At 38.7% G+C, this 24,742-nt stretch overlaps 3 protein-coding genes across 4 annotated transcripts; 2 read left to right on the top strand and 1 right to left on the bottom strand.

The window, feature by feature from the left end:
• Positions 1 to 37: 37 nt before the first annotated feature.
• Positions 38 to 6,679, bottom strand: LOC144644579 (uncharacterized). Its single transcript, XM_078504102.1, has 5 exons — positions 6,529 to 6,679; positions 4,232 to 4,283; positions 2,058 to 2,410; positions 1,262 to 1,390; positions 38 to 555 (listed from the first exon to the last, which is right to left on the bottom strand). Exons 2-5 carry the CDS (start codon positions 4,242 to 4,244, stop codon positions 406 to 408), a joined length of 645 nt encoding a protein of 214 aa, XP_078360228.1. The 5' UTR covers positions 4,245 to 4,283; positions 6,529 to 6,679; the 3' UTR covers positions 38 to 405.
• Positions 6,680 to 8,595: 1,916 nt separating this feature from the next.
• Positions 8,596 to 12,935, top strand: LOC144644583 (uncharacterized). Its single transcript, XM_078504106.1, has 2 exons — positions 8,596 to 9,043; positions 12,686 to 12,935. The coding sequence occupies exons 1-2, from the start codon at positions 8,658 to 8,660 to the stop codon at positions 12,840 to 12,842; spliced, it is 543 nt and encodes a 180-aa protein (XP_078360232.1). The 5' UTR covers positions 8,596 to 8,657; the 3' UTR covers positions 12,843 to 12,935.
• Positions 10,452 to 23,327, top strand: LOC144644582 (uncharacterized). Of its 2 annotated transcripts, none has more exons than XM_078504105.1 (5): positions 10,452 to 10,532; positions 17,802 to 17,878; positions 19,303 to 19,511; positions 20,702 to 20,854; positions 22,357 to 23,327. In XM_078504105.1, the coding sequence occupies exons 2-5, from the start codon at positions 17,854 to 17,856 to the stop codon at positions 22,513 to 22,515; spliced, it is 546 nt and encodes a 181-aa protein (XP_078360231.1). In that variant the 5' UTR covers positions 10,452 to 10,532; positions 17,802 to 17,853; the 3' UTR covers positions 22,516 to 23,327. The 2 variants fall into 2 exon arrangements, with proteins under 2 accessions (XP_078360231.1, XP_078360230.1); XM_078504104.1 differs by lacking the exon at positions 10,452 to 10,532 and adding an exon at positions 15,757 to 15,897.
• Positions 23,328 to 24,742: the final 1,415 nt, after the last annotated feature.

The raw sequence follows: 24,742 nt of genomic DNA, 5'->3' as shown, positions 1-24,742 counted from the left end.
ACGTAAAAAATTACGCGTCAGTGGAAATCCACCTTAAAAGATGTAAACAAAGATCCACCTGCAGTCAGTCAAACAAAAGTGAGTATACACAAACATTAAAGAGAAACAGGGGACTTCAAGTTACTGTTGTTTCACTTATACTTGTACCATATTTGCACAAAACAGCATTTTTGATGACAGCTCTACTAAATTAATCCATGGCAAGTATACAACTACATGTAGTTTCTAGTGCAAAAGAGATGAATCAAAGAAATGTAGTGGTAGCTTTCCATTTTACATGTCTCAAAATGGAAAATGTTTTTTTTGCAGCTATCCATCAAACATAAGTTTGATGAATCGTGAAAACCCCAAATTATTTCAAGTGAAAATTTGAGGCACATAAACATGGAAAACACCACAACATTGTTAGTAAACTGCAATGAGTGCAAAACGGATAATGATGCAAACAACGATGATGGTGATTCCAATGCCGATTGTCATGTTTGCCAACTTCCTTGTCTCCATACTCAGTTGATTGGCAGTGATCAAGTCTCCGCGGTTAATGGCATGACGGGTCTGCAGGCAAAAACAAAGACAATTCACACTTTATTATTTTCAGTCTGGAACAGGCTAATGCTAAGCTGTTATTCTTATCACAGTTTTGTTTGAACTCCAGAGTCAACAGTTGAAATACAAAAATTTAAATTTGACTGGAAGGATTTTAACTTTGTCAATTAATTATTGATCACTTATATATTTTATAAGAGGATTGTTATCAAAACCGATAGTGCCCTTGACAAGAAGACTTAAAATTTGTCTGACCAGACACAAAATTTCTTGACTTTTCACTGACATTGAAATGTTTTCATGACCTGTGACACCCCCTTTTATTTTAGTTAAACATGTGTATATAATGTTCAGCTAGGGTTCATCTTGGGGATGTGGAACAAAATTTTTAAATTAAAAATACATGTCTGACAAAATTTTAGTCAATTTACACAGGCTTAGCTGTCTTAATTTCTTTTGCAAAGCTTTCTCAGATTCTCAATTTCTTTTGCAAGGCTAAGAAAGTCTAAGGTTCACTTTAACGATATTGGTCTCGCTGTCTCACTAAGTCTTGAATGTACTGTACCATTCATCACTCCTACTGTTGGCTGTCTTAGTGCAGTCATACACATAGGCTGGATTAACCAAAACAACACGTTTAACTACTGCTTACAATAACCTTGGATATTATACAGCATGCTTTACTGTATTTCTTATCTCTCTCTGTCTCTCTCACCTCATTAGATTTTAGAATGGCACAAATTCCTACAGGCCAGAAACAGAAGAGGCAAGCAAACCAGGCCAGCCCACAGTAATCAGGAGGAGCTATCTGTGGAGCCAAAATAACACTGGGTCCAACACCTCCCTGCAGAATAAAACAATGAAAAATAACTTGCAATTTACACATACATGTAAACAAAAAATAATGACTAGAAAAACCCGGAGGCTACTCCAACCGATGCTTCAGCTTATTGAGCATTCCTGAACAAAACAACCCATAATGGCGGACTAAAAAACTTCATGTACACTATTACTGAAGTATAATGAATCAACCAATTAAAAAAAAATGACAACAAACCCCAAAACTGTACAGTACTGACTAGAAATCAGCTTTATTCAGGGTTCGTACTCTTTTGAGAATTTTTCCATGACCTTTTCCATGACTTTTCAAAGTTTTCCATGACCTAGATCTGACCATATTTCTTGGAAATTTTCAATAATAATCTTGATTTCGGGTACTTTTAACCCTTTCTTTACAAAAATAACCTGCCTAATTTATTTTGTACAATCAGTTCCATTTTCCATTTCAGACTTTCCATGACCCAAACATAAATTTCATGACTTTCAAGGCCTGGAAAATGAAATTCTAAAATTCCATGACTTTCCAGGTTTTCCATGACCCATACGAACCCTGTTATTGTATTAAAACGTTAATTATTACTAACAGTTCATATTCCAGGTCTGAAAAACTCTTTAAAAATAGAAGATTTTCAAACAAACAAGCAAAAGACAAGAACACTACTCCAACTCACCACTACTGTGACAGAGTTAGTCTGTGTTGTCATCGGGCCAGTTTGATAACCCGGATAACCTTGATAAGCTGGGTATCCTTGGTAACCAGGCTGTGCAGGATAACCAGCTTGGTAATTAGGAGGTTGTCCAGGGTAACCAGGCTGAACTGGGTAACCAGCTGACTTGTCTGGTGTAGCACCCCCCAGGGCTGGGGGGTGTGTCACTGGTGGGGCACCAGCATAGGGTTGTTGTGGTCCTGGGTAGGCTGTTGGTGGTTGCTGCCAGCCAAAACCTTGCCCTGGGGGAGGGTACTGAGCAGATGCATCTCCAGGACCAGGGTACGCTGGGGGTGCATACGGAGGAGGCTTGGAATCTAGGGAGAGAGTATTGATTTAAAATTTATATACAGAATAGGTTTGCAGGTGCATTTTGCAAAACAATCCTTATCCTTGCAGACATGTAACTTAGTGAATGTGCCTAAAACTACACAGTATATAATTTAAAAACTTATAGAAACAAGAACGATGTAGAAATGTTAACTGGTAAAATAATATATAAAATAAGACCTTATATCTTTCAGATGGAAAAACATATAGGCTAAAGCCCAACCCACTTCTGGAGAGAAAAGTTCCATGTAGCGTTGGACAAAAATTTATTAATTTTATGACTCTACAACAAATTCCTATACTACTATACTGAGGGGGACATGGGGGGGACCCTGAACACCACAAAACAATATTTACACAAACACCACATCACCGCAGGAAAATTTGATGAAAAACTGTCATCGTAATAATTATAGTCAAGTTACTTTTCAATTAAAATGACTAGGTATTGGCAGCTAGAAACGGACTGTATTAATGATTAACTAGACAATATTTTACTGTATTTTGTTACAAATTAACACATTACGTTCTTTTAACAAACAAGGACGGATATAAGAGCTATGTTAAGTCTCGTAACCCCGCTAAAAATATTTGTTTCACTGAACACCATAGGTTTAAAAACACAAACATCGCACGTGGGGTTTGAGATCATCACAACACCTCAAAATGGGATTTTATTTACCACAACACCGCATAAAAATCTTGATGATTTGGTAAGTGCAGAATGCAATATGGAACAATTGAAAGTATGATGTTTTATATATGTTCGTGTTTATTTGCTTTATTTTACTTTCGGAAAAACTGTTCACAGGCTACTTGTATTCTTTCCCAGGTGTTCCTTACGCTAATCTTTGCAAACGTAACACAACACTTTTGTTCGTTTGTAACAAAATACTTTTGTCTTCCTTGAAAATGCGATAACATGAAACTTTTGTTTTTTGTTTGTTTTACAGCGGCATCGATGACATTTGTTTAATTTAATTAAGTTACGGTTTAGACTGCACGAAAGACGATTCTCAAAAACAATAGAAACAAATCTAATCAAAAAACATATTTTTCGACAGGTTTTTTAAAACGCAGTACAGCTAGGATATTTGTTTCCTGGTTATCAGGTGTTCACGCCGAAAATCCCGGTGCAAGTTTTTGCATACATAATTACGAAAGCACTGTGAAAGTCTCAAAATCTAATTTAATTAATTTGCGGTTTTTACTTGGCGCCAAGAAGTCTGCAGGAAGCCTACCGCAAACACGCAATACAAGTGATGTTCATGATAGTTCCAGAAAACAACGTAGACTAATCTGCGCATGCGTTTGGTGTACATTACGTTGAGTAGTACCACAAGGAGAGCAAAGGGTTTTCTGAAACAAATATATACGTTTGAGATCTTCATATGAAAGTAACGTAGATGTGCTCCAGGTTTTACCTAGGGGTACGGTCAGGTGCTCCCCACCCCCACCCCCTTCACAAGGAATAATTAATTAATTGATATTAATTAATTAATTGACTATTAAAGTTTACACCATTGCGCTTTAGGGGTTTAGGGCATTAGGGGTTTAGCCGACGACAGCCCCAACAAACCATCACAATAGTGCATTCTGCACTAAAAAAATGGGAACGCCCCAACACCAAAAACCTCCATGGATATGTCCCCCTGAATAATTACCTGGCACAAGCCAGAACAAAGAACTTAGAATAGAGTTTGAAAAAATGGCAAAAACAGTAATTTTAAGTCTAAACTTTACTGGATATCTGATAAACTATTAAATGTTATGTGAACTGCACCAAAATATTTTTACTGGGCACATACCATTTTCTGCCATATTAACTCAAATAAGATGAACTGGGCAAAATTGTTAAGCCTGCAAATTTCAAAGAAAAGACACCATTGGTGATGAGTACAGTAACATCATTATACGCTGTGACAAAGTAAGAAATATGCTACTCAAGAGTTGGTCATCGCTTCTGAATTCTATTATTTTAATTGGTAGCCATTCCATTGGATTGGATGAGTCTTAGTAAACATGCTTAATTTTACATATTATTGGAATTTCCTAACATCATGGTTTTTTAATAATACATTTAACTGCCCCCCCTCCCCCCCCCCCATCCTATAAGATGACAACTGGATATAATCCTTGATTAAATATCCCACGTACTTGTTCCCGCTTCATCTAAATCATTATTTTCTACAGTCCGAATAATTTTCTGTATAATTATATAATTTTATTCACTTTTTCACAATCCCATGATACAACTTGTTTACCAAAAAAAATCTTTGCATAAGCATTGTTTTTAATTTCTCTTGGGATGACTGCAGGTCATTGCAAATCCCAAGTGGGGGTAAACAAGGTGTATGGGAACGGTGAAAATAGTGAATGGAAGATCATCATGGAATCGTCATGTGTGAAAAACAGTTCTGGAACAATGTGTGTGTGAAAATTATATCCATAAAATTAATCACAACCATTTGAATCTTGACAGAAGTGAAGATTGGTGATGCACATAATATGCCTTGACTCACATTGTATGCACCTTTATTTAAGTAATTAATTAACCAACCTATAAATAAAGTGATTCATGGATCTGACCTTATACTAAGGCCCAGGTTGCACTTGGGACAAAATCAGGACAAGTTTATTTTGAAACCCAAAAAAATTGTCAGATTCCTGTCATCCGTTGACCACGCCAAGTGCGACCTACTTGTCCCTACGCGGACAAAAACTTGTCCACAGAAACAAATCTTCAAAAAAGCCGTCATCCTGCCTTAACGCAGGACTTTTTATGAACAACGAACAAAAATTGTTTTTCTTGTGACAAAAGTATCAATCAGTTCAGTGATCCTTAAAAAATTGTTCGCTTCACATATTTTTACTGTCTAGTCTGATGAATACGAATTCAAGCAGTTTTCGACCGAACATTTCCATTATTTGGGGAAAAAAAACCTCGCCAAGATAATTCAAATAAAAGGAAAGATCGGTATAGGCTAGGGCAACTGTTTTGTAGCCGCAGTCTGAATCATGATGCACAGCAATTTGCTCATCAAATTTTCCGCTTTATACGGCAGCATGCTTTCATTTATATGAGCTTCGACATCGTTATGAACGCTCCCATTAAGAAGGTAGAAACAAAAATTTGTGTTGATTTGATTTAATGCGACCGGTTTGTCTCTCCCTTTTGAATGTTATTTTTGCTGCAAAATTAACACAGTATCAAGTGACGGGTAATTTTGTGTGTCCAAGTGCGAACCTAAATACAACAATTTAAATTGTCTCGGACAAGTTCCGAGACAAACATTGTCCTCAACATCTTGCAACATTTCAAATGTTTGTCTCAAGTGCGACCCGGGCCTAACAGTAACAGATTGCAATCTCGTGAAATGTGTCAGAACAAGGCGAGATATAAACACCTAAAGCTTATTGATTGCAGCTAAATGCAGAACTTGCATTTATTTAAAACATAGTGAGTAGCGCAGTAGACCACCACGCCAACTACAACTATATTTTTCAATCTTAAACGAGCTACAAACTGAAGCAGAGTGGACCGTATATAGGGTTAAGAGTTCTGTATATAAAAAAATAAATTGTGGGTTTTTTAAAACCATAATACGCGCAGTGTTTCCGGTCGACTGATTATGGACACCGCAAATAAAGTCTAAATTTCTGGCTGCAGTCTGGTTAATTTAGAAGCAGAGTTAAGTTAGAAGCATGGGAAACTTTTATTACAACTAAAGCTTGTTATAAAATAAACTTTTAGGCTTTCACATCTCGACACTTCGACTTACACTGCGCACGCCATTCGATATCGAACGAGGAATTAAGAAATTGAAAGAATTGCGAAAGAACACACACACAAACAATGAATAATAGCCTCGGTATAAAGCTCAAAGTAATATCAATGGGGATCTGTAAGCCCAATTCTGGAAATGATTTGATCAAGAACAAGATGTGGACACTGACAGAGTTGAAATTAAGCTCAAATGAAACGTTTCGTCACACGGAAATATATCAACCCGGCCAAGCGATTCAAATTGTAAGCGCCCACTTTACACTTTGAAATCACGATGTGCAGGCTTAAAATCACCACATTACAGTCATTACAACTTACCCTTGTAAATCCTCGAAAGTAGCTGTTAAGGAACACCGGTGATAAGAAAACGAAGAAATTATATGTCGAATTTTCCCGATTCCGAACAGGAATTGTAAATTACTGAAACGAGGTAAAACACTGCCTTTGACATCTGCCTTTGACGTCAAACTCGTTGCCAAGAGATAGGGTCCTTGGAATGAGCCAAAAGAGGTCCGCAGAGGGTGCAGACCTTGCTTACGTACGTGAACATTTGTGAATTAATGTGAACATATGTCGAGTTATGTCGAGAGCCCAGTTGTTGTTGTTTTTCGTGAGAGGAGGGAAGGCGGGGAACGGGGAGGGGGCGATAATCGTTTTGTTTACCACGCCAGCAAAAAGCTGAGGGCGCATTACTTATGTTCGAGATCATTTACGCCAAGAGATGCTAGGCTGCATGCCATGCCAGTGGACGATTTTTGTCGACCATGTCGGGCATGGTATAATGACCGGTATCCAGTGGCCGCTAAGCCAATCAAAACCCTAGACATGCATTTTTAAATGCTCCAGTTTTTATTAATTCTACTTTACCTTTGTTCCTCCCAGCAAATTGGTTCTATAAATATAGTTGAAACGTGTTTTTAAGAAATTGTTAGCATCAATGGTCCAGTGCTTTAAAGACATCTGTTTCATACGACAAACGGCATAAACCATAAATAATTATGATGCCTGTGGGGGCCTTTTCAGATGCATATCTTTCAAGAGGATTGAATATTAGAAAGTGATACGAGGAGCGACAAATTATCGGATATGTTGGCTGTATTTCCTAGCCGCGAAGGAATAGATTTTTCAGCTCTTCATGTACGCTATACATACGTAAAAATTGTTTTCCTTGAAATAGCGAAAAATCTGATGTGTCTTACACCAAGTCTGGTTGATTAAAAGGCTTCAAGATGAAGTATAATATGATTACAGGATCTTATTGCCTAGAAGAATTGTCTTTATATTTATCTCGAATATGCTTGTAATGTAATTCGTATATTACCTCGGCACTGATTCTTTCTGCAACCTATAGACATGCCACATTTATTTAATTTGACCTCTAAGTTGAGTTACGGGCAAAATGTCGCGATATACACATACGTATGGGACAAATAATATCGAAAATGATTTTGAGAAGCATTATCAGCGTATTCCGCTCACTTATTGCAGTCGTTTGTTGATTTTTAGGCGCGTCGCTTGTAATACAGTTGACAGTGTTTGTTCAAAGCTACTTCCTTCAATTCTTATTTTGCTCGTCATTCTGTGTTTCCGCATAGACTTCAACTTTCAACAATAAAGTTCAGGAGGAATGAAATATAAGCACTGTATAAGGAAGTTATACCAGAAAAAACGTCAATTAAGAAGATTAATATTGTCTTTTTAGGGTAGATCAATCACAATTTATTTACAGCAAAAAGCTGGCCGCTATAGAGCAGGTGATCCGGAAATGGATATTTTTTCGAGTCAAGGCTATGGCAAGTTGTCGTGGCAGATATAAATCGATAGCCTGGGATCGATAGCAGCCGAAGTAAAAGTGGGGATCGATTCTTCAGCTAGCACTGTAAAATTTATGTATTTATATTTATATTTATTTTTTTTTCCAATCTGTTCAAAATTAAGACATTTTCATTTTCATTGTAGTTCTTCTTTTCAACGGTTGACATTGGGCAACGGAGAGCTAACAAACAGTTTGAATGAGAGACATCTGGCTTCATAACACTTCGCTAAATTAGTTTGGGTATATTTAAGCATTTAACAGGCACTTTGCGCTTTAAAGGGCTCGCTAAAATGAAAGCGATAAGTTATATATCAGTACATTCCAAGAAAATATTCTTAACAGTGTAGCGTTAAAGACTTAATTTAGCACACTTAACGATCCTTAACGGCCAAAACCTGGACAATCAGCCTTTATTAAAAGCTTAATTTATTTGCCAAAGTAGAATTTAATGAACCTTAATGAACAACGCGGAGTTTTGAGTTACAGGAAACTTTTCATCATTAATTTAAAACCTAAAGCGTATAAATTGATGACCTTGACAATAAGTTCCTTTAGTTCAAAGACTAAGCTTAGTGAGCTTTGTTTTTGTCTCTTCACTGTTGTAATTTTGAAAGCTCTTCGCGAACGAATCATGAAGACACAAAAGGCGCTCGGTATACCTAGCACTGCTGTCTTCATGCTGACTGTGTTTTTAATCCTCTCCCAAGTCTCTCTCGGCCAAGGAATCCCTGACCGCGAAACCCAAGAGGAGAAAAGAAGCGAATTGCTTTCTCGGCGGGCGCTTCCCAAATGGTTAGAAGTGTTGCCCAACTCAGTTCCGCAATGGATGAAAGTCGAGGCCTCTAAGTACCGTGGGTCCCCTCAACAGATTATCTGTGCAGTGAAAAACATGAGTAAGGCGTTGAATGACATGCAGGCGGCCAGAGCAAGGAACTGTGACGATTATTTTCGTTGCCGTGGAAGTCACGACGCGTCACAATGCGGTGCTTATGCGGCTTCTTTTGTCACTCGAATAAGGTAAAATTCCTTTCCCGTATTTTTTTCTTTAAAATGCATTGGGTAAAATGTCAAGTCTGTCCAATTCTTTAGATCTAGCGTTTTGGGGAGCGCGGGGATGGCGCAGTGGGGAGAGCGCTCGCCACCCGACCAATATGCGGGCAGGGTTCGATTCCGGCCCGGTGCCATAAGTGGGTTGAGTTTGTTGTTGGCTCTCTTGAAAAATTAACATTTCCAAATTCCAATTCGACCTGAATGACCTTGAGCAAGACACTTAAGCCAGACATATGAAATAATCTTTTAAAGGGGTTCACAGCCGGGTGAGGGAGACACTGTCATATGCATGAAAGGGACGGGGATGCTCGTCGGAGAATTTGAAAGGGACCAATCTGGGCGTGGCCAAAGCAGTGTTTTATCCCTACAAGATACATCTCTTCATGCCTGCAAACAAAATAAGACGGAGCCTTTATTTCGTCACGTGCAACCCCAAACGATACCATGATCCCTTATTGATACCCCTAATCCCTTTCTCTTTCTCTTTCATATAGTAGTCCCTTTCCTGCCCCAATGTTTATCTGTTAACTTTCAAACATTCCATATAAACTGTATGTACTCCACGGACAAAAAAAATCTGAAAACTGGCCAGCATCATATTTTTCCTCATTATTCCGCTTAACCGTTCTTTAGTTTAAAATATTTAAGAGGGTCTGGATCTGTGATAGCTACGAAATGATGAAAGTTTTAACTGTCTTGCGGCTGAGAAATGACGGCTGATAGCTGGGATCTGAGACGTGCAAAACTAGTATACTCAGATGTAGCTGAGAAATTAGCTGAGATTTTTTACTGATAGCTGAGACTGAAATAGCCAAGAATTTTAACGACTACTGGGATTTCAGCACCATCATCCAGATCCTAAAAAGAGGCTAAAGCTGAAACATTGAAGCGAGGCCTCATGCCCTCAGGCTCCCACCTTTTTCCCCTTCCCATTACTCCCCATGCGCCTCTTCCTCTCTTTGTTCATTTTCGATCTCGTACCTCGAGCATCCTTGTACCCAGGGTCTTCGTTCCCTTTGACCACCGGTCAGGAAACGCTCGTTTCTTCAAGCCTGCGCAGAAGGGACGAAGACTCGAGGTACGAGAATGGTACCTCGAGTCTCCTGACTGCTGGTCAAAGGGAATGAAGAACCTCGGAAAGAGGAGGGTCCCTCGAGTCTCCCTTCCTTCTGCGCAGGCTTGAAGAAACGAGAAACGCTCGTTTCCTGACCGCTGGTCAAACGGAACGAAGACCCTGGGTACGAGGATGCTCCTTGTTCTCCCCTCACTTGGGATCGGAGAGTGACTGGCACTTGACCCGGCACGATCGCCCACGCATTCGGCGCGAGCCTAGGTAATTCGAACCTAATTTAAAGCTGCTGGCAGCTCTCTATGACCGAATGCCTGCTAAATCGAGCTAAATTTGAACACCGTCGACTGCAAGCATTAAGATGCCTTCTGCGTCGCCTCAACAAACGTGAGTTCAGAGAGTGTTCCTATCTAGTATAGTTCTTCTTTGTTTTCTTTGCTGTTGCTTGGCAAACGGTCGAATAACTCGGTTTTAGTTTTATGGAACCTAAATTTCCATCTTGAAAGTCCAATCATTGTTCTTTGGATTCCAGGTATGCATAATATTTACAATCGATTACAACGAGAACTTTTGATTCCGTCCTGAGTGTTTCTAAATTTTTTACAAATCGTGAGCATTGCAACTGCCCCAAAGTGAAACAATGACGAATATTCTTTTGTTTATGCAAAGCCGTAAACCGATCCCTTGTAGTAACTTTCGGTTGTGACTTTAAGGTCATGTGTTTTATATCTAGGCGTATGTTTTAAAAATAATCGGCGATTGTTGAGTGACGGAACTGCGAAAATGCTCTCATGTAAATTGCGTTGCATCAGGATTTTAATAAGTGCCACAGTGATTCGTTGCGTGATCGATGTGATTATCACTGATAATGTACCGTAATGATTCGATTAAGCGCCCTCCTTCCAATAAGCGCCCCCTTCCGAATAAGCGCCCCCCTTCGAATGTGTTTTTGTTAATAGGCGCCCCTATTTCAATAAGCGCCCCCATTCTTATAAGCACCCCCGTTCTTACACGCAACCCTATTCTTAAAAGCGCTCCTATTGTGGCTAACTGACTCTACTGAAGTTGTCGACGTCGAAAAGATTAACTCATGAACATTGACCGTACCGTACATGTATACATTTACTGCTAATGAATAATACTTGTAAAAGTAAATGAACTTTCAACAATTTGTTACTGTTACAGTTTATGTTATTGCTAGTTATTTTAAAATGTATTAAAGTTTTGTTTTGAACATTTGGTTGTTTCGCAAAAAATTAAATAAGCGCCCTGTCCCGAATAAGCGCCCTGTCTCGAATAAGCGCCCTCCCTTAAGGTGCCAAAAGTAAATAAGCGCCCCGGGCGCTAAATCGAATCATTACGGTAACAGGTGTTACTTCCGGTCTAGAACGTTACTTTCGTTCTATGGCGTTACATTTGTTGTACTTGCGGCATTTCTGGAGGGGCTGGGCATCAAAACTGGACTGCAACTTCCGATTGTCTGTGCATAAGGTGCATACGGCGTGCTCAAAACTTTCAGAAACCTGAAGCAGTGAAAATCGCGAAAGAAAATTACATGGTTTGCGATTAATCACCTCAAAAATAAATCACTTCCGGTCCAGTTAAAGCCAGTCACATATAATTCAGTAGAAATCAGCCGCTTAATTTTCAGACGGAGAACTATGAGCACAATAAAGCACAATTTGCCCAGGTACAAGCAGTACTACATTTTCTTAAAAAAATTGAGTTTTGTAATTTTTCCATCCAATCGGTAATCTAGGCGTTTTCTAGCATTCGAACTTTCTTTCGATTTCGACAGTTTTTCGTTCGAATGGCTATAACTAAGAAAACAGCCATCAAATTGATACGATGAAATTCAGTGTTCAAGTAGCCTGTGCTGTACACAGGCTAGCGTTCGAGAAGCCATCCTGGAGTTCAGTTTCCTACTCACTTCTCCCCATGAAGAACAGCCCATCTGCACATTTCCCCGCAAAAGACCGCTTCGAATCACAACGAGCAGGTAAACCAGTTTCTTATTATATGCGTGGGTTGTCTGTGTGGCGCGGGTTCCCAGTGTAAAGCGCGAGAAAGAGAGTCGTGACACTGGATAAGAATAGACCGAAAAAAGGCATTCGTTCGTTCGTTCGGTTTATAGCAAATAAACCAGGGTATATTTGTTTTCTAGGTATCTGTATCAGCTGCAGTCATCACTGATTTGGCTCTCTTGAGGGATTAGTCCTTCATTTAGCATCTCACATTTTACTTCGTCTCTACTTATACCTCCATGAATCAGTGTACAACCCCCTCCCCCCTCCCACCGCTCCCCAAACACACCATTCATAATCTCCTAAGGTCAATGTTTATCATTAACCTTCCTATAATTATTTCTCATAACTATCGGCGAATAGCAAACCATGGCGTAGCCAATAAAATAAACTTAACTGTCCTAGATTGACAACAGACCATTAGCTGTCTTTAGTATATTCTTTAGTATTCAGTTATCTTTAGTATTCGCGCTAAGGTTGCAAAATATTTATACATCAATATTATTGGACTGATAGATATAAACAAGAATGGAGAACAGGGGGCATGGACAAGCATTATAACAGCGCTGCTGATCTGTTTGGTTCACTGGGTGGTGACTGCCTTGCTGAATATAAGTACAAAACATACGGGACATCAAAAGAATGCAACGTGCCTTGGTATTACCACAAATGATTCTACCTGAACTGCAAACTACGGATTCTACCAAATGTGCTTTTCCTTTAAATTACTTAAACTTGTAAAATTAAAGTCAGCGAATATGTTTAATTGATACGTAAAATAAACAACACATTATGAAGAAGTTAATTAAAAGTTTAACTTATTTCTATTTTTCGCCTCAGACTTGAGGAAATAACCAAATTTCCTCATATGTGTATTAAAATACACATATGCATTCAGGTTGTGACTAATAATGATCTACCCCATTGTGCTTTAAATTTGATTTAAATATACCTCATCTTCCCATTTTGAAAATTAAAGGTTTTGGTAAAGGTAACAGCTTTAGAGAAAAACAAGCATTAAACTGCATAACGGAAGTCGATAACTCGGCAATGGCCCTGATCCCGTGTGATTGACGCTTCGCTCGGATCAAACCGCCCGGTAGGAGAAGGCCCTGGGAACGAGGTTGATCCATCACAGACAAGTCGGTAACAAAATAAGGGCAGAAGCAAAATACGTAGTAGTAGTAGTAGTAGTAGTAGTGGTGGTGGTGGTGGTGGTAGTGGTGGTGGTAGTAGTAGTAGTAGTAGTAGTAGTAGTAGTAGTAGTAGTAGTAGTAGTAAACTTTATTTAAGTGTCAATCGTTTTAGCGTTTTACACACTAATTGGTGACACTAATTAAAAAAAGTTCTTTCATGTGACAAAGGGGTCATATAAGGGGCCAATTCAACCATTTTACTATTGAGGGGGGGGGGGGATGGGTGATTTGGTGTGGGCGTAAAAAATTTTTTCAACCCACTGTACATGTGCGAATTTTTTTTGGGACGATGGTCTTGTGCAGGAATTTTTTTCTTGCACACGTGCGCTTGCAGGATTTTTTTTTTCAAACTGAATCAGAAGTAAAACCGTCTGAAATTTTTACGTGTTTACAGTATAATTGTTTTCAGTACACAAATAAACCCGACTTGACAAGGAAGGGTTTTGGAATGGCGGAAATAGTGGAAGCTGTAAATGAGGAACTAGTACCATATGATCATTTTGAAGATCTTGTAGCAGATCATTAAGCCACTTTGAAAGACATGGCTTGAAATACGTAACGGCTTGATAGTATTTGTGTTATTTTCGCGCCAATGTATCTGTAAAACCTCCATCATCATTATTATATTCATCTCGCCAGTAGGCGCATAAGGCCGTGTAAAACCTTCACCAAAGTGTCCGAAAAAGTTTTGGTTAATAGAATAAAGAGCTTCAAATATATATTTATAATAAAGTTTACTTCATGTTCCAGCAGCTAGCGCTAGATGTATCCTGGCATCCTCGATTTAGACTGCATTCAAAACATTGTTCTTCAGGTCACAACACCAGGCGTGAACTTGAATTTGAGAAAAAACTTGTACCAAGAACGGTAACCACAGGCAAAAAAGCCAACTGAGGGGGGCACATTATTGTGGTATGAATCCCTCTCGCCTAAGTCCAGATACTAAAAACTTTTAACAGTTTGCTGATATCGAAAATTGAATGTGCCAACCCAGGCAGAAATTTTTTCCAGCCCACTACACACGCATGAGTTTTCTTTTTTGACCACTGCCCTGTACATGAATTTTTTTCTTGCATGCATGCGCTTGCAGGATATCGTAGAATTCCGGTTATAAGCCCTGGGCTTATACAACTTCGTAAGGTGTTTTGGGTGGGCTTATAAACGGAGGGGCTTATATCCGGGAGGGCTTATAAGCGGAATGAAAAAAAACGTTTCTAAAAGAGCCATGGGAGTGTTGATCGAAATACGTTTTTAAGTTAGAAACGCATAATAAAGCAACATTTAGCCCTGGTTATTACTGTCATCCGGCAGAGGGGGGCTTATATCCGGGGGGGCTTATAATCGGATGTATTTTTTTGTTTTCAAGAAGATGGGCCTATAACTGGGGGGGCTTATAAGCGGGGGGGCTTATAACCGGAATTTTACGGTATTTTTTTTCAAAATCACCCATCCCCCCCCCCTCAAAAGTAAAATGGTTGGCCCCTAACTAACCTGCGATCAGGCGTTTTTCCGCCTTGCAAAGATGAGAGAGGGAGTGGTAAGTAGGGAGGGAGGGCATGATCTCAGGTTAGCCCCTAACCAGAAGCCGCTGCTGCTTCGTTTATTCACACATTTTAATTTCATATAACAACCTTATTTTGGAAAAGAGGCCAAAGTAAACTGGGAATGACTTATTAAATTTCACGTCTTGAATCTTCAGAAGGTTCTCCAAAGTAGCGCCATATTCGCCAATCTTGATCCCAGGATCTCTGAAATTAAACGAGGTTGCATTCTCGCCGAATTATCCTGGCAACTCATATAACGGTTACTGATCTCTTATCATTGATGATTTTTACGCGGTTTGTGACGGGGGAGAAGGGGATGGAATTTATTAGACTGAATAAATATGCATAAGGAAAATGAAGATTTAAAATAATCAGTGCTCTTCATCAGGGTTTATAATTATGACCATAGATGATCACCATAAATTGATTGCTGTCATCCCTTAGTGCTCCTTCTGCGGGGTTAGCCTATTGGTTGTGTGTTTTATCAGGCCTTCTAGCTCTTTACTTTCAGCAAAATGTCCTATCAATTTGTCACCATTAGTGTCAGTTGTTCGCGTTTCTTAGGAGACGCTGGCAGGTGAAATCTGGTCCGGTATGTGACTCCTTAATAACCCTTAACCATGCAAAAAGTTAGACAGATTTTCAATCTATCCGTTTCTGTTGAACAAGAGAAAGTTTTCAAATTGTACAGATAGCATTCATAGCTTCCATTTTTGAGAAATGAAACGAAACACGTATTTTTTTTAATGGTTGAATACCTGATTAATAAGTTAGAGGGCTAATATACAAACGTATACGTCACACGGTAATTATATGGTAATTAACGTATTATAATAATGATTCTTGTGGCGTCGACTGCTCACAATAATGGAGACTCGGTTGAAAACAGCTGTTTGTAGTAAGAGGAAAGAGCTGGTTAACACGCTGACTGAATAAACTTTGTATGATTTCAGCCGGAACACAGAGCAACGCCACAAATGAGCACGAGGTACCGTACTCCAGTCGTTAACGAACTTTTGCATATCCGTAATGTTTTACAACCTTCACAGCGTTACCTCATTGCTGGTCACGCGAACATTTCTTTGTAGTTGTAAGGCTCTGATAATCCTGCTAATGTCTAAAGACTAGCCGCTGGATTACGGAAATTGTTGGTTTAAAGTTCTCCTTTTTGCGCTGTAAGTAAAGCCTTCCATAGTCTTCACGTGAAACTCTCGCACACTGTGTAACAAATCAAACACAAAGAGAAGTGAATACAACACAGACAGTAGCTTGTAAGCCGACAAACGGATTAGGGTATTAAAAATTCAGTGGCTGCAGTTGATTCAGGTAGAGATTTTGTTCGGCCCGACAAGTTAGGACAGTTTTAACAAAGCAATTGGATGCTTTCATTCTGTCTGGGAAGGTCTTACTTATTCATTTTGAATTGTTGATCCGTCGACAAAAGAGCAAGACGCGGGTCAAAATTAGAAATTGCTATGAAACACACTTTTCATGGTACTGCAAATTTGCATCAAAGCTATATTTATACAATGCCAGCTCATTGCGTTGTGTGTGTTGTGCTTTTTCCAGCGTCAGAAAACGCTATTTCCGTTGTCACTTCTGGCGAAGACCAGCTTTTCTTTCAGTTGTCTTTCTACTGCTTGAGTTAACTTCAATGGAATTCACTATCCTTCAGATAAGATTGTTGACAATTCCAACTTCAAAAATAATAGTGATATTGACTCAAAGGGCAACTGTGCGTATCAAATAGTCAATACGGGCAACAACGGTTGAACAGCATACGTCACTAATTGTTTTGTTTATAAACAACGACTTGCGCTGCCGAGGAAACGAGCGAACGTGGTCAGTCGACGGGAATTTCTCGAAATTTTCACATACTACACTAACTTTTCTTTGGTAAATTTTATTTCCAGCAAATTTTCGGGCAGATTTTCTAGCTTTTGTTTAGGAAGCTTTACATTTTTTTTATGATTTTGTAATTTCACTATGCAGCTAGCATTAAAAAGGTTGTATATATATCACCGGCTTCAAAAATATAGAACTATCTGTGTTTTCCTATTTGCAGACCTTTAACTACATATTTTTTCTGCTTTTCTTTTTTTCGTGCTGTAAAATTAAGTACAACATATAATAAAAAATTCGGCTCCGAGTGGTAAGAGCTATAGGTTTGTTTGAAAAATTAAATAGATCGCAAAAACGGCTCTGTGTACCGCTGCTTTGTGTCGTATTTTTATTTTCACTCATATTTGTTTCAACGGGGACCTATGCCGCTTGTAGTAGCTTGGGCTATATTTAAAATCGTTAAGCTAGCTAAACCGGCGAAAAACGTGAAATTAAGGTTTCTCTAAATCATTTCATCTTAGCGATTCTTCAAAATCGCGAGCTTAGTTCTATCTCATACTTCTCTTGGTTCCAGTAATTCAGTTAAGGATTTTTCCCTTAGTACCTCAATGTATCATTAATATTTTACATTCATCCCAATCCATTATAGTTTTATATCTTCTCTATTGTTTATCTACTGTTTTTATGAATGCCACTGGATCATCATGGACGGGTCATTGTGAAATGAGGCTCAATATTACATACATTTTACTTTTCTTAATGTAATCCCTAAAAAGTTATCACATGTTATTACTGTTATTACTGTGCAATTATGTCCTTAAGAACATATCAATCTTTCACCAAGTGACAGAGAACATTCTAGGTAAATAGTGAATTGAACGTGAAATGTGTTTTGCATTCTGCGATAGTCAACAAGAAACTATTTCACACGTATATTTACAAAAATTCCGGAATCCTGTCCAGGCTATAAATTTTTGTGTGATTATCACTGAGTCTTTGCACTGGCTTCAAGTGACTATTTTTAAACATACATATTTGTTATATATTCAGGGATCATTTATGTCCTGAACTGGCTCAGAACTGAGGGAGATTGGTGTATCAAATGAGTGGGATGGAACTGAATGGAGGTAAGGAGCTCGATTTATAAAATCGCCTCGCTTTTTTTCTGTGAGGTTCACAAATGTAGTAAATCAGAATGAATGTATGTTTGGCATAGCCTTTCGCGAAAGCCTTGACATGGCTTCAAACAAAAATAAATTGCTAGGCTTGTTTTTCGTCGAAAAAGAGATCATTTATTGTACGGTAAAACCGCCATGTTAATAACGTGGCAAAAAAAAGTGTATGAAAAAGTAAGAGCTCTCGCGATCGATCTCAACTAAATAATTTCCTTAAAATTTAATTTCTAAAAATAGTTTGAAGTCAAATTTGAGAAATTTTGTTTACATATGTGAAACTGAGAAATCAAGCAATTCAGTTTTCTATAAGCTTATATGTGACTGAATTTTCTTAGCATGCCCACAGCAATGTTTACAGTGTTCAAATTTGCTAATCAAAATTGTTTGAACGATATCAGTTCACTAACCACAAATATACCAAAAAACAAATTTCTTTTGAAACATGTGTGACCATATGTCTTATGTCAGTGAAATATTCTCCAAGTAGTAGCTTGTTGCCAAGATCAAATTAAACTTGCTCTTGTCTTCCACGTTCACCTAAGTAATCTGTCACCGGGTTACAGTCAAATAAAAGTTTTAGGTAGAAACACTCAGGCGTGGGGGGTGGGGGTGGGGGGGGGGGGGGGGGGGAAGAAACTTCCTTTGCTACACGACTCAAAAAGTGGTCATAGCGCTGCCGGGCAACCAAGTGTGCGCAGTAGTTATCGAATGGTCGCTTAAGGCGTGGTGAATAGCTTTGCAAAGTTCATTGTTTGGTTTGCATGTTTTGGTCTTGACCGTGCACAAAACACATTAGCTATTTGCATTTTGTTTGCTCCTTTGAAGTTTGCCGGACATGAAAACAACAAACAGTGATAACGGTGACCAGTCTGGCAAAAGTAAGCCTTGCGAATTATACTACTGTAATTGATGATTCTGAAATGATTTACCATGTTTTGGTTGTTAAATGTCAACCGTGACAAAATCTCGCTTGTTCTCTAGTATACACGCCGCCAAAACATTCTCAGTGACATGAAACGTCAGGTGAGAAATCTGGCTGAAAATGCAAAAAAAACATCTCAGCGGCGCAAAACATCAAACGCAAAAACTGCCGCTATTCGCATTTCAAACGCATGCAGTCATTAATAATTAAATCTTTCTGAGAAAACAAAACATTGGGTGACCTCTTTCTTAGCAACGGCTTGATTGACATAGACTTGCACCGTTTCCAGGCACTGCTTTTTCTTCAAAGAAAAGAGCCGACTTTAATTTCTCCCCCCTGGCTTTACTCTAAAAAGCTATATCGTGCTAGCCAGATATCTCACGATCTCGTTTCATTTTCTTTTCTTCCGCAAAAGTGATACCGCTAAATTGATCTCATATATTTTTCATTACAGTCGTACGCAATGGAGACGTCAAACAACAAAACCTAACCACATTAGAGGTCGACAAAATAAATCAGTCGTCACTTACTCCGTCGGAACAGGACGACGAGGAAGAAGGCCAGGTAACACCTCTGCCAGGCTCCATAGTAGACCTAGATGTACTTGCTTGGCCACCAGATGAAGATGGGCAAGTTCACGTGACAGTTATACCATCAGGGCAGGTCGGTGTATTAGGCCCGGTTCAGACGCCGATCTTCATGAGCCGAACCTAATCCTTTAAGTAAGAAAATCGGCGTCTATCAAAACGGCATTCGCGGCTCCCCGTTCTCCCCGCGGCCCTGTGACGCCTTTGACGCCGTACTTTTCTGTGCCGATCCTAATTCATAAATTATTTGTTTTCCCTGTTGCTGTGCGTCGCGGCCAAAAGTGCGTCTGATCGGCGTCTATGGTCGGTCCAAATCATTAGTTACTCACCAGAAAACAACTTCAGTTAGGAACAACAAACACACTGTATGAGCGAAAGACAAAAGAAGTGTGGGTGGTCAATAACTGAAAAAAAAAATCAAATAAAAAATCACCAAATCAGCTTGATATTTACACGGTGGGCAGAAGCCCATTACCCGGAGCGTGCAACATACTACCTCTGTGAAACGGCGTTTTCACAAGCAAAGTTATTTCTAGATAAGACAAACAAAGATTTCTTTAAGGACTTGCCACATGGATCTACAAAGTGAAAAAAATTGTAATATGTCTATGCATTCCATACATAAGGTTTTGAAATTTAAATTTCCCGCCATTTGGGGCTATTTTTAGTAACAAAATGGCGGGAAATTCAATTTTTAAAACTTTATATCTTTTGAACGGATAGACATATCACACATTTTTTTCACTTTGTAGACCTTTGTGGCAAGTACGTTGAACCCCTATTAAGCGGCCACCCTCGGGGAAATGGCAACTGGCCGCTTAATAGAGGTTGGCTGTAATGGGGTTTGTCGAAGCAATTAAGGACAATTCATACATTGGAAAGGAATCACAGGAAGAGAAATAAACATGTTGATGATTTTCGGCCGTACGGTCTGCTTGTTGGAAATTAATTTAAATATCGTATATTACATTCTTATTGGCCCCTAAATAGAGGTAAAAACAATAGAAGAACGCTCATCGGGACGTCATAAAGGTGGCTGCGGCCGCTTATAATAGGGGTGGCCGCTTAAAAGGGGTTATATTTACATTATTATACTGACAACATTTTCGGGACTTTAGTAACTGGCCGCTTACTAGGGGGTGGCCGCTTAATGAGTGGCCGCTTAATAGGGGTTCGACTGTAATTTATTTTCTACAAAACAGAAACAACGCTCTCTAAAAACAATTTCACTCTGTACTGATATTACTGTCTCTACTTTTTACAAAGGACGACCCTAGAAGAAAATCCCGTTATTCAACGTTTCATCAAACGCCTCCACGTCTTATACCGCGGCCAGACAACCACATGTGCTTAGCACTGACTGCAATGCTCTGCTGCTGCTTACCTTTGGGTGCTGTGGGATTCATTTGTGCACTTCAGGTATAAAGCAATCCTTTAAGGAGCAGTGTCGCGATATTTTAAGTCATCTTACAGATTACTTTTAAATTGAAGGAAACCTCAAAATAATAGTTTTCTAACATAGAAAAACAACAAAGGAGTAATAAAACCCCGAAAATAAATACGGATGGTTTCTACGGACGAAGATTAAGACGGATTACGAATGACAAACTTGAAAAAACTGGCAATTTTTTTGAAGATGTGTGTTCCGTGACGTAGCTCAGTCCTTTAAGACTATATATGGAATTTATTATCCAGTTGCCTTCGAAAGCCAGTCTAAAACCAAAACAGTAGCAGTAGCGCTGTAGATCTTTGCTAACAATTTATATTTTCCTCAAGTACGTATACGATAAGTACAAATGGCTGGTGGGAAGAATTCGAAAGCCATGACACTTTTGTCAGTCAGCTAGCAGTGCTCGTAGAGTACATACAGATTGTACAAAACTGAGGTCATATGGAGAAGTTTAAAAAAAATATTAAAATGTAAAAAAAGAAGAGAGGAGAGAAGAACCCACCTACATAATATACAACACAACCAACCAAAAAAAAAAAAAAAAAAAAAAAAAAAAAAAAAAAAAAAAAAATAAAAAAAAAAAAAAAAAACCAAAAAAAAAATATAATAAAATTCTTTCTTTTACTATATTAAAATTCACATAAAATGACTCAACTTGATATGAACCAACTTAATAATTCAGTTTATATTTACAATTAGACTGCGAGCCTGATTTCTATAAGCGATAGTCAACTAGGCGCAGCCGAGTTGACTATCGCTCATAGAAAACGAGGGCGAGTAGTCTAATTGTTTTAGTAGAAACTTTGAAGGATTGCAGTCCAAATCCTACAATTTTATGTAATTTTAAGCGAAAAATCAAGAAAAAATGTCTGAAAGCGTTTTTGGCAACGTGCGCGTGATTGTGTTCTGTCTTCGAAAAGAAAACGATTGGAGATCCAATCAGATTCTTTGCGGATTTCCAATAGAACACGGCTGAGTTTCTGCTAACAGCGAATAGAAAACAATGGAAGAACCGATTATTCCTGGAATTGCACACGACTGAGTTTCGACTAAACTGTTTTATTTTCACCTTTTCTTGTTTATTTTATTTTCTATCCTTATACTTTTAGTAAAACCAATTCTGATTAAATAAAATGTTTACTGATATTACTGAAAATACTGGAACCAGTACTGTGATCGGTGGAAGACATTTAAAGAAGGTTTTTTAAGCCGATCTGTTTTTTCTTGTCTAAATTTTCGGTGACATCTGTTCATCTTCATCAGAGTAAGTGAAAGTTCGTTGGTGCTCGCGCTACCAATCCGTGTGTTAGTGCGATGTTTTGGCAGTCGCTCCGTGGCACTCCACTTTGGACAGCGCCCCTTCAACGAACGCAAAGATTTTCCTCGCGCTTATTTATATGTGCCGTTAATTCAAACAGATCGACTTAAAAAACCTTCTTTAAAAATATTCACTACAGTGATGTATTTACAGGTTGATTCAGCCTACGATGATGGAAACAGAGAAGGCGCGGTGTCGAGGGCGAAGCATGCCAAGTACTGGAGCCTAACTGCAGTTGTCTTTGGAATGCTGGGAATTATTGGAGCTTCTTTTTATTTAATATTCTTTCACCTCGTTCCTGCGATCACATAACTATAAGGAGTTAAACTCAAATCCCTGGAATAAAACAAGACTGGACACGAGGTCCTGATATGGTTGCTGTATAAAATACAAGCCAGTCATAAAATACAAGCCAGTCAGTCAGGGCTAGTTATCACAACCTGTCGAAATTTCTCCATCGTGTTGCAATACGACTGAGTACGGATGGTCATGGATGGCTGAGCATCTTAGTTTGGCATTTATCAAATCATGAGTAGTAGCAAGTAGAACATCATATGGCAAAGTTTCCGCTAAACTATGAGTAGTCTCTTTGTTTTACTAATATTTTTGTATGGGGTGATTGGAAGAAGAATGGAAAGGTAGAGCGTCCAAACTCGTTTCCAGAGCCTTCGCCTCCACTGATCAGCCAAAGGGACTCGGGAGACAAGGCCGAGAATTTCGTGTCAGGAAGAAGGAGAAACAATGATTGAAGTTAAAGAAAATTACAGATTCATGGGACCTTAGTCACAGAATACCCCATACCTCGTTATAAGTTTTCTGTTAATTTCGGCGACATCTTAGGCGAGTTTGGTCAGTAAATGCTGACTATACTGTCTCTACCGGTTTAGATAGACAATTCTCATTACATTCATCACTTCACTTATTCATTTCATGTGCAGGTTTGGTGTAAGATCGTTAAGGGACTGATTAGTATAAATTAAATTTGATTAAGGTCAATGGTTTGCAAGCGATGTTCTTGCAAATATTTCTGAATAGCTCCTCAGTCTTTTTTGTTACGAGCACGGGCTGCTACCTATCTGTTATGTAGAACAGACATGCCAGAGCGCCATCTTATTTATTGAAAAGGAACTACTTGTAATTAATATGTCAGAGTTTTCGGGCCCGGCTGTTCGATTACGTAATTTGTAATAGTAATTGGACAGAGTGGAGTACAATTCAGGGAGTAATCGGGCGAGTAATTTCGAAATCGGCCGAGCGCGCAGCGCGAGGACGATTTGAAGTTACGAGCACGATTTCTCTCTGAATTGTACGACACGAGGTCCAATTACTAATTAATCGTGTCAATAACAAAATTCGAGGTTGGGAAGTCTTTGAGGAACCTTTTTACTGTAAGAAAAAGTCAAAGGTAAATTCAACTGGTTGCACAAAAAGTAAGAAAACAGCAAGAAAAAACCCATTCAAATGCGCGTGATTGACGCGCGGATGGCGTAGGTGTCCAATTACAGGTATCCAATTTGAAGTTGCTCAAATTGGATACCTGTAATTGGACACCCACGTGATCGCGCGCCGATTCTTAACGAAAAAAAAAAAAAAAAAAAAAAAAAACCCTATTACCCCTACGCGACAAATAGGCGCGCGCAGAACCAATCAAAATCGAGAATTTTGTTATAGATACGATTAAAGCCATTACTAAGCCTTACGCTAATACAGGATTACTGCGTTGTTTGATATTTTTTTTTTCATTTTTCAGTGAAATTTTCTGTTTATATTTTTAGTCCTTCAGTTTCGACTTTTCTCACTATCAGGCTACACAAAACATTAGCAATGAATTACAAAACGGAAATTTAAAATCTTGTACTTTTTATCCTGGATTGGCGTTAATCAGTTTTAGAGCAACCAATTCCAGTGGTATGTATATAGCGAACTTTGATATACGTATATAGAGATCATTCTATGGACGATGCATGCGTGTGACAATTCAAGTTTTATGAACAAGGCGTACCGAGTTTGATGCCTTTACAACGATTGAATAAAAAATCCCTCACGTAGTTTTTATGGTGTATTTTTTTATCATAGGTATTAATATATTCCAAAGCCTCACCAAAAAAAAAAAAGAAACAGGTTTGCAGCGTTTAAATGAAAATCGCGCGTATGGCTTTCCGAACCAGTAGAAAGACAAAATATGGAGAAAGGAATAAAAAAAAAGACAGTTTTACAGAATTCGTCCCTATACGCTAACAACAGTGTTCTTGCTAAAGTTTAACCTTCTCCTGCAACCTCTCGATCTCGCCCGAACCTTGGTTGCCCGCACCTTTGGCCGCCCGCGCGCTTACCCGCGCGCACGCCCGCACCGGCCCGCACCTGTTCCCGCCAAATTTGACTTACCGCTGACCGTAAGTACCCAGTCACAGTTCGTGCTTTTTTTTTTTTTTCTTTTTTTTTAATTTTTTTTTTTTTTTTTTTTAAGAAAAAAAAAAATTAAAAAAAATTTTTTTAAACCGGCCAAAAAAAAAAAAAAAATTTTTCAAAAAAAAATTTT

The sequence above is a fragment of the Oculina patagonica genome, chromosome 2 (genome assembly GCF_052425735.1).
Source record: "Oculina patagonica isolate OP01 chromosome 2, crgOcupat, whole genome shotgun sequence".
NCBI classification, from domain to species: Eukaryota; Metazoa; Cnidaria; class Anthozoa; order Scleractinia; family Oculinidae; genus Oculina; species Oculina patagonica.
Note: the sequence above shows the minus strand (reverse complement) of the source record. Positions and strands in the feature narration are given on the sequence as shown.